At 34.5% G+C, this 14,291-nt stretch overlaps 1 protein-coding gene across 1 annotated transcript in view; it reads left to right on the forward strand.

The window, feature by feature from the left end:
• Positions 1–14,291, forward strand: part of galnt3 (UDP-N-acetyl-alpha-D-galactosamine:polypeptide N-acetylgalactosaminyltransferase 3 (GalNAc-T3)) — a 56,093-nt gene that overhangs the window by 12,582 nt on the left and 29,220 nt on the right. Inside the window, exon 3 of the mRNA XM_056466055.1 lies at positions 2,727–2,899. Coding sequence (XP_056322030.1) covers positions 2,727–2,899 — 173 coding nt within the window. The remainder of the gene's footprint in view (positions 1–2,726; positions 2,900–14,291) is intronic.

Genomic DNA, 14,291 nt, shown 5'->3' on the forward strand with positions numbered 1-14,291 from the left:
AGTGTTTAGCTTTTTAATTTCAGTTATAATTATTTAGTTTAGGTTGAAGGACTAAAATTAAACAAAAACATAAACATCAAAAAATGATCAGTATCACAATAATAGTATATGCAATATCCATATGGCAGATAAATGCAATAAATTATATTTTCATTGCACAGGATATTTGGCTGTTTATGCTTTTTAGTTTTCAGTCAGAAGTATCTTCAGATCAACAAACAGCTGTTAAAGCAACTCAACCAGGCTTTACAACATATTTCAAGATGGCTTGAGCTGTCTCATTTAATGTTTAATATTAAGAAAACAGTTTCTATGCGCTTCTCCATAATAAATAGGCCTGTATGGGATGCATTTGAGGGGCTGATTAAAAATAAAGTTATTGAAGAAGTGAATGAATTTAAGTATCTTGGCATAACTCTATACATCAATTTTTAATTTGATAGTCATGATAAAAATATAAGTAAGAATGTTAAGCCAAGTCTAAACTGTTTTTGTTTTATTAGAAGGTTTTTAACATATCAAACTGCAAAATTATACATGCACACAATGATATTCTCTCACTGGCCATATTGAATTACATCGTGGTCACAAGCCTCTTTAACTACATTGAAGCCTATTGACTCTATATAAACAAGCAGTTAAAATTATGCTCTTAAAGCCTATGCGATGGCATCATTGTGAAGTTTTATGTAAACATAACGTTTTTAGTTTTGATAGTTTTATTAAATTGAATTATCTTAAATTGTTTTTTTAAATGATTAAATAATCATGTTCCAATGCTGTTTTCAGATCTAATCAATAGGCATTAAACCTCTCAGAGAGTCACTCGTGCAACTGCTAATGGTGACTGTCTAGTGCCAAAGTGTAAGACCTCTTTTGGTCAATCTGTTTTCTCTGTGGAACCAAATTGTGGAATGATTTACCTGTCAGCCTGTAATTTGAAAGTAATGTAAATGTTTTTAGTAGTGGTTTCTTAAAAGTGCTTAAAAACAAAACAGCAGTGTTTGTACAAATAGTCTACTATTAGTTTGTTGGATCATATCGCCTTTGTTTTTGCCTTCAGTAATTTTATGTAAAGAATTATAGTGTTGTGTAGATGTATTTATCTTTTTTTTTTTTTGACAAGCCTCATGTGGACAGGTGTTGAGAATTAACAAGTCTGCTAAAACACTTAAACCAATGCATTTGGTTGTCCAGTGTAATTGTGTTGTCCATGTAAAAAAAAAAGCTAAATTCAATCGTGTTTACGTTTTACATTTTTATTGCACAGCAATTTTTGCTCTTTATGCTATTTAGTTTTCAGAATCTTCAGTTCAACAAACAACTGTTAAAGCTAAATGTATTCATGTTTCATTGCAGTAATTAAAATACAATGAAAAAACTAGTTCAAATACCAGGAACATGCAGCATTATTCATTTTATTTGCACCAACGTAAAGCCCATAATATACAGGAGAAGTATCTTTTAGCTTAAACAATTATTTTTTAAATTAAATAAATATAAATGGTTTTTAGTTATTAATTTCAGCTGTGATTGTTTAGTTTAAGATGAAGTACTAATACTAAAACAAACATTGAACAACTTTCATTATTGCGATAATAGTACAGTATATGCCAGGGGTGCCCAAACTCTGTCCTGGAGGGTCGGTGTCCTGCTTATTTTCGTTGCAACCCAAATTAAACACACCTGAACCAGCTAATCAAGCTCTTTCTAGGTATACTAAAACCTTCCAGGCATTTGTGTGAGGCATGCATATTTTGATATTTTGATATTAGAGAGAAAAATGATAACAGCCAATAAGGATCAAAATGTCTGCAGAGGTTTCCAGTCATTGGTGGTAAATGTTTGTTCCTTGAGATTAGCTCAGGAAAATATCTATTACCTGTTTATTTTAGAATGATCATTACATGAATGATTTTGTTCTTAAATAGGTGAAAAAAGTAGCGTTTAGCAAGTCAGTTATATCGTAAGAAACGTAGGCACATTGAATATGTGTGCCCAATGCTCCATTTTTGAGAATTGACAAATATGTACCCTTATTGCAGTTTTTGTTTTCACAAATCCACTAGAGGGCGCCATATACATTTTTGACACTCTCAAATACGGTACTGGGGCATGTTTTCTCATACGTGCCATTTCTCGTAAATGTCATAAGACCAGAGGCTGCTGTAAACATTTGTTTGGATATTAACGTCCCTCTCGTGTATGTTTGTGAGAGAGGCTGGTCGGCTTGTTGTCATGCATTATATATCAGCTTGATATCAACTGACCCACACACTCCCTTCCCTAAACCCAAATGATAGTGTTTTCAAAGCAATCTAGAAGAGAAAAGCTTTCACACAACCTTTATATTTCTTTTTTCTGGTTTCTGGAACCGTCCTTTGTCTGAATGGATAACCCGGTCCTCTCTACTCCGCCTCCCAAGTCTGACGATATTTGCGGTGAGCTACTAAGCAAACCAATTAAGGCTGAAAAGCTTTGGTAAGCAGTCAGTGGGACCACCCCGTATCGTTCGTTTTACACACAAAATGCAGCCATATGTATCCGCGAGCACATATTTCTTGGCTCTCAAAATGTAAAATTTTTCCAATGAGCCTGTATTGACATGAAATATTGTCATCGCAACACTCAACATAGCATATGACATATTTTCTCAGGATCATGCAGTCCTAGTTGACATCCCTCCATCTTTATTCAGTCTGTCTGACTGTGTTTTCTTCTCGCAGATGCATCGAGCAGACGTTCAGACGCTGTCCACCTCTGCCGACTACCAGCGTGATCATCGTCTTCCACAATGAGGCGTGGAGTACTTTACTGCGCACCGTCTACAGCGTCCTGCACACCTCGCCGGCTCTGTTCCTCAAAGAGATCATCCTGGTGGATGACGCCAGCGCTGACGGTAAATAGAGATCTTCCCATAAACCTTTTTCTGTTCCCGATACTGATTCCAATCCCTGGGCTCAGGGTTTCGACCCATATCGGGTACTAGTATAAGACTCAGAGAGTATGATAACCTTCGATAAAATATCACGGTTTCACTCTATTCCAGGCATGTCCAAGCTCGGTCCTGGAGGGCCGGTGTCCTGCAAAGTTTAGTTCCAACCCCAATCAGACACACCTGGGCTAGCTAATCAAGCACTTACTAGGCTTTCTAGAAACATCCGTGCAAGTTGGAGCTAAAATCTGCAGGACACCGGCCCTCCAGGACCGAGTTTGGACACCCCTGCTCTATTCCCTTTGATCACAGTATATTTTATTTGAAGAAACGTTTTAAATATTTAAACATGTCAGGCTAAATAATTGCAGTAAATCATTGACTTCTGCTGTCTTCAATAGTTTCACAAACACTGATTACTTTAAAACTTGAAAAGGCATCTTTGGATATCTTTCTTTTCTTTGCATATAAAGTAAGCCACTGCACTGTTCAGTTCTACAGCATGCTTAGATGTTGGTTTATAAGTGATTTGTTTTTCAAATGTTTCCTGAATCGTGTGCTGACCAGTAGCTTTTAATGTGGATGCTCCTTTTCTGCTAGAGAAACTGTTGAACTAAAAAACGAAGTCAAGTCAAGTTAAGTCAAGTCAAAGTTAATTTATAAAGCGCTTTTTAAAAACAACAAGTGCTTACCAAAGTGCTGTACACACATACACCATTTAAAACAAAGGACAAATTCAACAGACACATGACTCTCATATGGTATTAAAAGCCAAAGAGTAAAAATGGGTTTTAAGACTTGATTTAAAAACAGAAAGGGTTGCAGCCTGCCTAAGTAAGTAAAATAGTAGTAAAAAAAACATGCAAAAAAACTATTACATATAAATATTACATATACAAAAGGAACGGTATAACAGAACAGTTTTAGTGGTTTTAAAACCTTGACTTTTCAAAACCGTAAAAAGGTAAAGGTAAACCTTGAAACCAGTTATCATACCATGCTCACCGGGCACTGATCTGATACCTGGATGTGTATTTGTATACACAGCTACTAACATTGAATGAATTGATCTAATTATTTTATTGTGTTATTTAGACTTATCCCTTAATGAAACATGAACAATACATTCAGTAAACTAGAGCATTTTAGTATCAGTTGTACATTTAACAGATATAACACTGTAAACAGAAAAAAGTATTTAGTTTTATAGTCTGTATAAAAAAAAGTGCAATAACTAAGTGTAGGTATATACTGTACAGTGCTCAGCATATATAAGTATACTCCTCATAAATCTCTCTTTTAAATTCATATTTTTAATAGGAAGCTTTACAATATTATATTTGTGCATATACATTAGATTAGTCTGTACTGAAGCCAAATCTGGAGCTTATCAAACAAGATAACTTACGATAACGGTCCAAAAACTCATACAGCCAAATTTATATGTTATAGAAAAATATTAAATACAAATTTAAAAAGAGGAAAAATGAAGAGAAGCAAAAATATGGAAAAATGTAGTTGTCATTTTGTAGGTTGTAATATTTTTTGCTATTTCTTTGCTTGAGTTTAATTGTATTATCTTACAATTTCTAAATATGTTTGGTGACTAAAATATTATTTTAATAAGTATATCTGTTTAATAAATCAGTTTTGTTTAAATGCACCAAAATACATTGCCTATATCCACCGAGAAATGGAGAAAAATATTCACTTTCAAAATAGGGTGTACTCATTTATGCTGAGCACTGTATAGTTGAAATGAAAATGACTAGCCCTTCTGTGAATTTTAAATTCTTTAAAAAATATTTACCCAGAGTTGTTTAAAGGGGAGAAGATTGGTTCAATACATTTACTAATTATTTCTAATAACATTTATTTAGCCTTTTCCATGGTGACAGTGAATAATATTGTATATTTATTTTTCTAGATAGGGTGACACGATGGCTCAGTGGTTAGCACTTTTGCCTCACAACAAGAAGGTCACTGGTTCAAGTCCCGGCAGGGTCAGTTGGCATTTCTCTGTGGAGTTTGCATTTCCTGGGTGCTCCGGTGTCCCCCACATTCCAAAGACATGCGCTATAGGTGAATTGAATAAACGAAATTGGCTGTAGTGTATGAGTGTGTGATTGAGTGTGTATGGATATTTCCCAGTACTGGGTTGCAGCTGGTAGGACATCCGCTGTGTAAAACATATGCTAGATAAGTTGGCGATTCATTCTGCTGTGGTGACCCCTGATTAATAAAGGACCTAAGCTGAAGGAAAATGATTGATTGAGTTTTTCTAGACATTAGTATTCAGCTTAAAGTGCAATTTAAAGGCTTAACTAGGTAAATTAGGTTAACTAAGCCAGTAGACAACAGTGATTAGTTCTATGGCCAAAGTGATTAGTTCTGTATCTAAATTAGTTTTTATAATAGTAACAATACTGACCTTAATTCTAGCCAAATGAAAAGAAATAAGACTTTCTCTAGTAGAAAAAATATTGTAGGGAATACTGTGAAAATTTCATTGCAATTTCACAGGAGCTAATAATTTTGATTTATATAAGAAAATAATCTCCCAAATTAATTTAGCTAAATAAGACAAAACATTTCAGTTTTTTAATTACAAAAGTATAAGTAAGTGCAACAGCAGCTTATACTCCAAATGTTGATAATAAACAGCTGATTGCTCACACATCTTTTAGTTTACATGATCACACACTGTCTTATTTAGCTTAGGAGCACCTTTTAGATTTATTATGGCCAGGTGAACTGTATCAGGTCGTTAAATGTTTAATGAAGCAGTGAAATTGACATTGTTTCGCAGCTGACAGTGGCTGGTTATACAAAACCACAAACTCAATGTTTTTCTAGATGATCTTTATCACTCGTTGGCTGCTTTTTGAAAACATTTCGCTTTGTTTGAACGACATTTCCAACCTTTCGTTGATTCTGGCATGGCTCATCCATCTTTGCATCTTCAAATGCTTTATATAGTTACTCATGGTGAAGTTTCTGCAACCCACTGTTTTACTGGCTGATTGGTCTAATATCTCTCTATGTTTTAATGGGCGTCCGGTTTCACTCAAGCGACCCGTTTTACAGAATTCCTGCCGGCCCGCTGACACCCGGCCGCTCGTGAAGCAGCTCACCGGAGGAAGCAGAGCTGTTAAATGTTCTCTGAGGAGTTTTACTTATAGCCGTCTGAGGTATAGAGAGCTGTCAGAGGACTCTTAAAAAACAGATCTTTGACAGGTGGATGAGAATAAAGATATGAGTAGTGCTGTTTAAAACACATGTGAAATCTACATTTCACAGTGACTGCATCTGAAATTGTGTACTTCCCTACTGTATAGTACAGGGATGGGGCCAGAAATGTTAAAGTGGGTAAACCTTTATGAAATACTGTGAACCTCAGTGCCTACTCTTATACTAAGTATAGTGTATCTTATACGGAGTATAAGTGTATAATAATGACTTTCCTATATTTGTCAATTCTGAAAATATAGTAGGCCGATATGTTTGAGTAAATAAATATTAGCTACAGTATCTTGGGCAATTGTTTATTTACATTACGATTGTATAATCCCGGTCGCTCAGTGGTCGCCTCACAGCAAGAAGGGCGCTGTTTTGAGTGCCGGCTGGGTCAGTTGGCATTTCTTTGTGGAGTTTGCATGTTCTCCCCATGTTGGCGTGGGTTTCCTCCTGGTGCTCCGATTTCCCCACAGTCCAAAGATATGTGCTGTAAATAAATTGGCCATAGTTTATGTGTGTGAATGAGTGTGTATGGATGTTTTCCAGTACTGGGTTGCAGCTGGAAGGGAATCTGCTTTGTAAAACATATGCTGGATAAGTTGATGGTTCATTCCGCTGTGGCGACCCCTGATGAATAAAGGGACTAAGCCGAAGGAAAATGAATGAATGTATAATCCTAAAATATGAAGTAAAAACATGTAATGCGAAATGATTCTACATAAAGCGCACTTACAGGAAATAGTTGATAGAGCAAAATGGCTAATTCATTCTCTGCCAGTAGGTGGCGCTTATAGATCAGTAATGACCCCATCATGAACACCGAGCTGCTGTTCAGGAGGTGATTTACATGTGTAATCTACGCATTAAAGTGAAATCAGCTGAAGCACAAGTATATTGAATTAAGCCTGTTTATACACATCAAGTTTATATATTTAATAACTGCAAATAAGATCATGAACTTATGTCTTTTAATATTTACAGATTTCTTAAAACATGCAATATACAAACGATCGCAGCTACAATAAAAGCGGGCCAAATAAGGGTTTTTATTTAATTCTTTAAAAAACTAAACTTAAATGTGATTATAATAGCTTATTATGATACCTTGCTTACTCCTTTTATTACTTATAATTACTTTCTTGACAAGCCAATCAGAATAGTCAGGACAGCACTTCTAGTTTCATTTTCACACATTGTTATTCTTTAGGTGAACAATTAATCAATGCAAGTTAATCCAATGAAAAAAACGAGTTTATTTTGGTAATTTTCTATCAAAGTCTGACCATTTGCTTCTGCATTTGTATTGCAGATCCTTCAAAATAGTCCATGTGACTTCAGCGGTTTAGCTGTAATCATTCAAAGCTCCGAGTACACTTTTGTGCACCAAAAAACCCCTGTAAAATCAACTTTGTTCGCATATATCTTTGAAAATATCAGATCTGGGTGTGTGTTTACTCTGAGAAATATGACACTACGACTGCCGACTCTAGTGGTAATATGTTGTACTGCCCATTTTGTGGTGCACAAATGTGTTCTTGGAGCTTCGTATGATTACAGTAGTGCCACTGAATCAAATGGAGAGTTTTGCCAATGTTTATGGTTCTTTTTCTGGTTTTTGAGCATCTCAGGACTCTTCCCTTAATGAAATGTCACACGAGTTAAAGGGAATTAGCAGATGTGATCAAATTACTATACATACATGTGAAAACATGAAAATCACATGGGAAAAGTGTGTTTTTGGATCGCTTTTGTGTAAAAAACGTGGAGAAAATGGAGAATGAGGGAGCTCTAGGATTTCACCTGAAGTATCTTAAGGTGTTCTGAAGATAAATGAAAGTCTCAGGGGATTGAATGTTTTATTTTTAGGTGAACTAACCCTTTAAATGAGACCTGTTTAGCCTGTTTTTACAAGATGTAAAATAACTCTCTGATGTCCTTAGAGTGTGTATGTGAAGTTTCAGCTCAAAATACCCCACAAGTAATGTTTGATAACTCTTTAATCCTTACTGTGAATTTTGGTGAATGTCACTTTAAATTCAAATGAGATCAAAAGAAGGTGGAGCTACAAATACCTGTGTGTCAGCATAGTGGCAGATTCAAAAGCAAGACTAACGTCCTATGCTAATGAGGGAGAGATGGTCGCTAATGGGTGGGGCTTTCCCCCTCTGATGAGACGTACAAAGGGAGAATGTCAATCAAAGTGTTTCTGCAGACTGTTTTATCAAGTGTGTTTATAAAAAAAACTATTAAAAGGTTTTATTATTAAAAGCTGGTAATATTCACAGACTGTTACTACACAACTGTGTTTAAACCTCTTTAAACACAACTGTGATTTTTGCATAATTTGTCCCTTTTAAACTATGCATGCTGTTTGCATCGTGCTTCTGATATTGAATGAAATCTCAGAATGGAAATTTCATCTTAAAAATCTCTGAAAGCACCTCAGAAAAACAAAGGACAAATTTATTTAGATGAAACTGCACTTCTTGGTCAATAACTACTGTTTTGATAGTCAAAACATTGACAGGCAAATCAAAGTGAACGCCTATGCCTCCTAGTACTACTCTGAGGTCTTTTAAGGCCAAAAGTCGGTGCAAGAAACTGAGCATTATTTACAACATCATTACCTTCAATCCACAGCCTCAGCAGACCTCACTATATCATAAGGAGCCACAGGGGTATTAATTTTGTTTTGTCTGTATGTGTTTTTTGAGCCTCAAAGTCACATCAGACCACAGTTTCAGAAAAAAAATAAAAATTCATGTTCTACTGTAGACAAAAAGTCATCTTGAATGACTTGAGAGTGAGTAAATTAAAAGCATATTTATTTTGGATTAACTATGCCTTTAGTACTACACCAACATTTCTTGGCCTATACAGTTGAACTCAGAATTAATAGCCCCCTGAATTATTAGCCCCCCTGTTTATTTTTTCCATCAATTTCTGTTTAACCGAAAGAAGACATTTCAACACATTTCTAAACATAATAGTTTTAATAACTCATCTCTAATAACTGATAATTTCTCTAATAACTGATTTATTTTATCTTTGTCATGATGACAGTAAATAATATTTGACTAGATATTCTTCAAAACACTTCAATACAGCTTAAAGTGACATTTAAAGGCTTAACTAGCTTAATTAGTTTAACTAGGCAGGTTAGGGTAATTAGGCAAGTTATTGTATAGCGATAGTTTTGTTCTGTAGACTATCGAAAAAAATATCACTTAAAGGGGCTAATAATATTGACCTTAAAATGGTGTTAAAAAAATTAAAAACTGGTTTTATTCTAGCCGAAATAAAACAAATAAGACTTTCTCCAGAAGAAAAAATATTATCAGACATACTGTGAAAATGTCCTTGCTCTGTTAAACATTATTTGGGAATTATTTAAAAAATGAAAAAAATTAAAAGTGGGGCTAATAATTCTGACTTCCACTGTATCATTATAATTGCATTATAATTTGCCTTTCAAATAAGCCACTTCTAATACCAAATGATCAACTAGAAGTCAAGCTATTATTTGACGTTTCTATAACTCGGATAGGCGACAACTTTTGTCAGGTAGTGTATAGTATATAGGTGATGTCTGTGTGTGCTTGTTCAATAATGTGTGTAAAAAAAAATACAAAAATTGTATTCATGACATCAGTGAAAGTATAAAATATATATGTCATATTTTTATTACAGTTTTTGGACATTGACATTTTTTGTCTTTATTAAATCTTTGTGTATTTTTTTTATTTTTTTATGGACTCACAAGAGTTGCATGGCCTGCATATGAGTTGCATATGCATGGCCTATATGCTTAGAGAAACCTGACAAGTCAATCAAACAAGTTATGAAACTTTAGCTTAAATAAAAAAGTAGAAAAATCTATCCTCGTTTGCGTGTAGCAGTGATTTTATTGTGCAGAACAGACCAGACCTGCTATCTGTTTTTATTTTTTTGACTTGACAGCACTGCGCTAGATCTCACCTACTGTATCTGTTCCCCTGGCTGAATAGCGCAGGGAATTAACTTTCTCTCTTGGCCGCTCGCCATGCAAGAAACCAAAGCCAGGGAATTGACTTTCAGCTATTCTTTCACGCTCCCTCTTCTTTTAATTACACCCGTCGTCTCTCGTTCTCAAGTATTTCCAGCTTCCGCTGAGAAAGACCAGTCTCCTTTGTGTCAGCCTCCACCCTCACAGCCAGCCAAAACCTATAGGACGTCCCGCTGCGCTGCTGTGAATCATTTCAGCTGGTTTCTGCAGGTCTGGTGTTGCACCTTTACTCTGAGGAGGATAATACATATTATGTGATATCATAAATCATACCGTCTGTGCTACACTTAAACTGCAGCTTCCCAAGCAACTCATAATTTGAATTACTTGCACGGTCAAGCAACCCTCCCTGCAGATTACAAAAATGTATACCAGGCTGGTTTTGGGTGGTTTTGAGTGTTTCTCAGGGATCTATAAGTGAGCCAAGCTGAAAGCATTGTTGTTGTATTTTTAGGCTTTTTAAATAATAATAATAATAATAATAATAATAATAATAATAATAATAATAATAATAATAATAATAATAATAATAATAATTTAAATATTATTATTATTATTATTATTATTATTATTATTATTATTATTATTATTATTAATAATCAATAATACTGATAATAATAATAATAATAATAATAATAATAATAATTATTATTATTATTATTATTCATTTAAATTATTATTATTATCATTATTATTATTATTATTATTATCATCATTATTATTATTATTATTATTATTATTATTAAAATAATAATAATAATAATAATGATAATAATAATAATTAAAATAAACAATTATTAATAATTATAATGATGATGATGATGATAATAACAATAAAATAAATGAATAATGAAAATAATAATAATAATAATAATAATAGTAATAACAATAATTATTCTAATAATAAAAAGAGAAAAAGGATACACAAATAAGCACTTAAACACTAAGTGCCAAGAAATAGAATAGTTCAAAGCAGATTACACATTAAAATAAAAATGTGTAAACAAATAAATAAATAAATAAATAAATAAATGTTAACATAGAGATTAATGCTGGAGATAGGAATTAGGGGACAACAGGATTATTATATAAAATAAAATAAAAAGAAAGAGAGAAATAATACACAAACAAGCATGCAAACACAGAGTAATTAAAATCCACAGTAAACATTTCAAATAAACAAATTTACCTAGAGATTCTAAATGAATAATTAAAAAAATAAATATGTTTACCTAGAGATTAATGCTGGAGATGGGAGATATTCTTCATCTGATAGTAATACTTTAATAAAAACACCACCCCCAGTGTGCAGCATCCACTTGGATGATGCGACAGCAGCCAGAGGACAACGGCACCAGTGCACACACCACACACCAGCTATTGGTGGAGTGACAGTGATAGAGCCAATTCAGTGGTTGGGGATGATTAAAAAGCCATGATGGGTAAGGGCTAACGGAGGGAATTTGGCCAGGACACCGAGGTTACACCCCTGCACTTTATGAGAAGTGCCATGGGATTTTTAATGACCACAGCAAGTCAGGTTTAACGTCTCATCTGAAAGCTGGTGCTCACTGACAGTATAGTGTCCCCTTCACTATACTGGGGCATTAGGACTCACACAGACTGCAGGTTGAGCGCCTCCTGCTGGCCTCACTAACACCACTTCCAACAGCAGCCTAGTTTTTCCATGTGGTCTCCCATCCAGTTACTGACCAGGCTCAGCCCTTCTTAGCTTCAGTGAGTAACTAGTCCTGATCTGCGGAGTGATATGGCTGTGGCAAATGTAGCTTGAACTATGCTAAGGTACTGTAGGACTCTGCAAATATTCCAATTATTAAGAAACTCTTAGAGAAAAGCAAAACGACCAAAATCAGTAACTCTAAAGCAGGTCGCACACCAAAAGCGTAGCGCCACGCAGCGCCATACATTTTAGAATTCTAAACATAGGTTTCTATCAGGGTACACACACCGGCGCCACAAGTCGGCGGCTGTCCGCGGCGCCCAGCCACGCCTTCTGATTAGTTTTGCGCGTGCGGTCCGCACGTCGCGGTCATTCTGCTTTACTGAATCTTTAGGTTTTGCACATACAGAAAGCGACTCGCATCCATCTGCCACAAAAATATTATAAACATTCAGAATATGATGCGATGTCTGCAGAATATGTTTTTGGAGGAAAGAGACATTAGCAGACATTATCATTGTGTTTGCCCAGGCTCAGTCCCGCTTGTCACCAAGGTACAGTACGTGATACAAAGACACACACACACGTATAAATGTTATGAAAATGATAGTTTCTGTACTGTTGGCGGTTCACTTCCGTTGTTTGCTACAATTGCATTCATACCAGAAGTAAAACAGACCAGAGTTCGTGTGAACTGTACCCCAGACCACCTCTTTCAAGCGGACTTGGGTACGGTTCATGGGTGTGCACCAGAGTTTAGAAGACGCGTTCACACTGGCTAAACTTATCGTACTATGATGTCAAACCAACCCAGGTGTGGACCATAAGTGCAGTGTGAAAGTGGCCTAAAATTCTTTACAGTTCCCACTTGATGAAGCTCTAGTTTGTCTTATATTGTCAGTTCAGAGAGAAACGATATACTTCAAAGGTGAAGGCACACGATTAAAAACAACTCTGAACTTTAAATTGTAAAACATAACAAGAATTTTTTTAAGTAAAAAATATATATTCTCTAATATATATACAGTCGAAGTCAGAATTATTAGCCCCCCTGTTTATTTTTTTCCCCAATTTCTGTTTAACGGAGAGCAGATTTCTTCAACACATTTCTAAAGATAATAGTTTTAATAACTCATCTCTAATAACTGATTTATTTTATCTTTGTCATGATGACAGTAAATAATATTTGACTAGATATTTTTCAAGACACTTCTATACAGCTTAAAGTGACATTTAAAGGCTTAACTAGGTTAATTAGGTTAACTAGGCGGGTTAGGGTAATTAGGCAAGTTATTGTATAATGATGGTTTGTTCTGTAGACAGTCGAAAAATAAAATTATCTTAAAGGGGCTAATAATATTGACTTTAAAATGGATTTAAAAAAATTAAAAAAGCTTTTATTGTAGCCGAAATAAAACAAATAAGACTTTCTCCAGAAGAAAAAATATTATCAGACATACTGTGAAAATGTCCAAGCTCTGTTAAACATCATTTGGGAAATATGAAAAAAAAAAAATAATTCAAAGGGAGGGCTAATAATTCTGACTTCAACTGTATACAGTTGAAGTGAATTATTAGCCCCCTGTTTACACACCTGAAACTTGTCTGTAGCACTTGTTCACTGCTGCTCTTATAGTTGTGTAAATTGCTTCCTTGTCCTCATTTGTAAGTCGCTTTGGATAAAAGCGTCTGCTAAATGACTAAATGTAAATGTAAATTTTTCCCCAATTTCTGTTTAACGGTGAGAAGATTATTTGAACACAATTTTAAACATAATAACTCATTTTAATAACTCATTTCTAATAACTGATTTATTTTATCTTTGCCATGATGACAGTAAATAATATTATACTAGATATTTTTCAAGATACTAGTATTCAGCTCAAAGTGACATTTAAAGGCTTAATTAGATTTACTAGGCAGGTTTGGGTAAGTAGGCAAGTTATTGTATAATGATGGTTTGTTCTGTAGACTCTCGAAAACAATGTAGCTTAAAGGGGCTCATAATACTGACCTTAAAATGTTTTTTTTAAAAATCTGAAATAAAACAAATAAGACTTACTCCAGAAGAAAAAAAAATATTATCAGACACACTAACATTTTTCTTGCTGATAGGGGGGCTAATAATTCTGACTTCAGCTGTATGCTTGAATATAGCCTCTAAAATAAGTGTTTAAGTTTTTTTCCTCTAATTTTTGGAAATAGAACATCTCAAACCCAGAATCAGAATCAGAAAGAGCTTTATTGCCAGGTATGTTCACACATACGAGGAATTTGTTTTCGTGACAGAGCTTCTACAGTGCAACAGGATTACAGAGACAGGACAAAAACAGATAATACGTATATTTTTTAAAAAATGGAAGTAAGTAGTGAATGCAAATATACAGATTGAC

Source organism: Danio aesculapii, chromosome 9 (assembly GCF_903798145.1).
Source record: "Danio aesculapii chromosome 9, fDanAes4.1, whole genome shotgun sequence".
Taxonomy (NCBI): domain Eukaryota; kingdom Metazoa; phylum Chordata; class Actinopteri; order Cypriniformes; family Danionidae; genus Danio; species Danio aesculapii.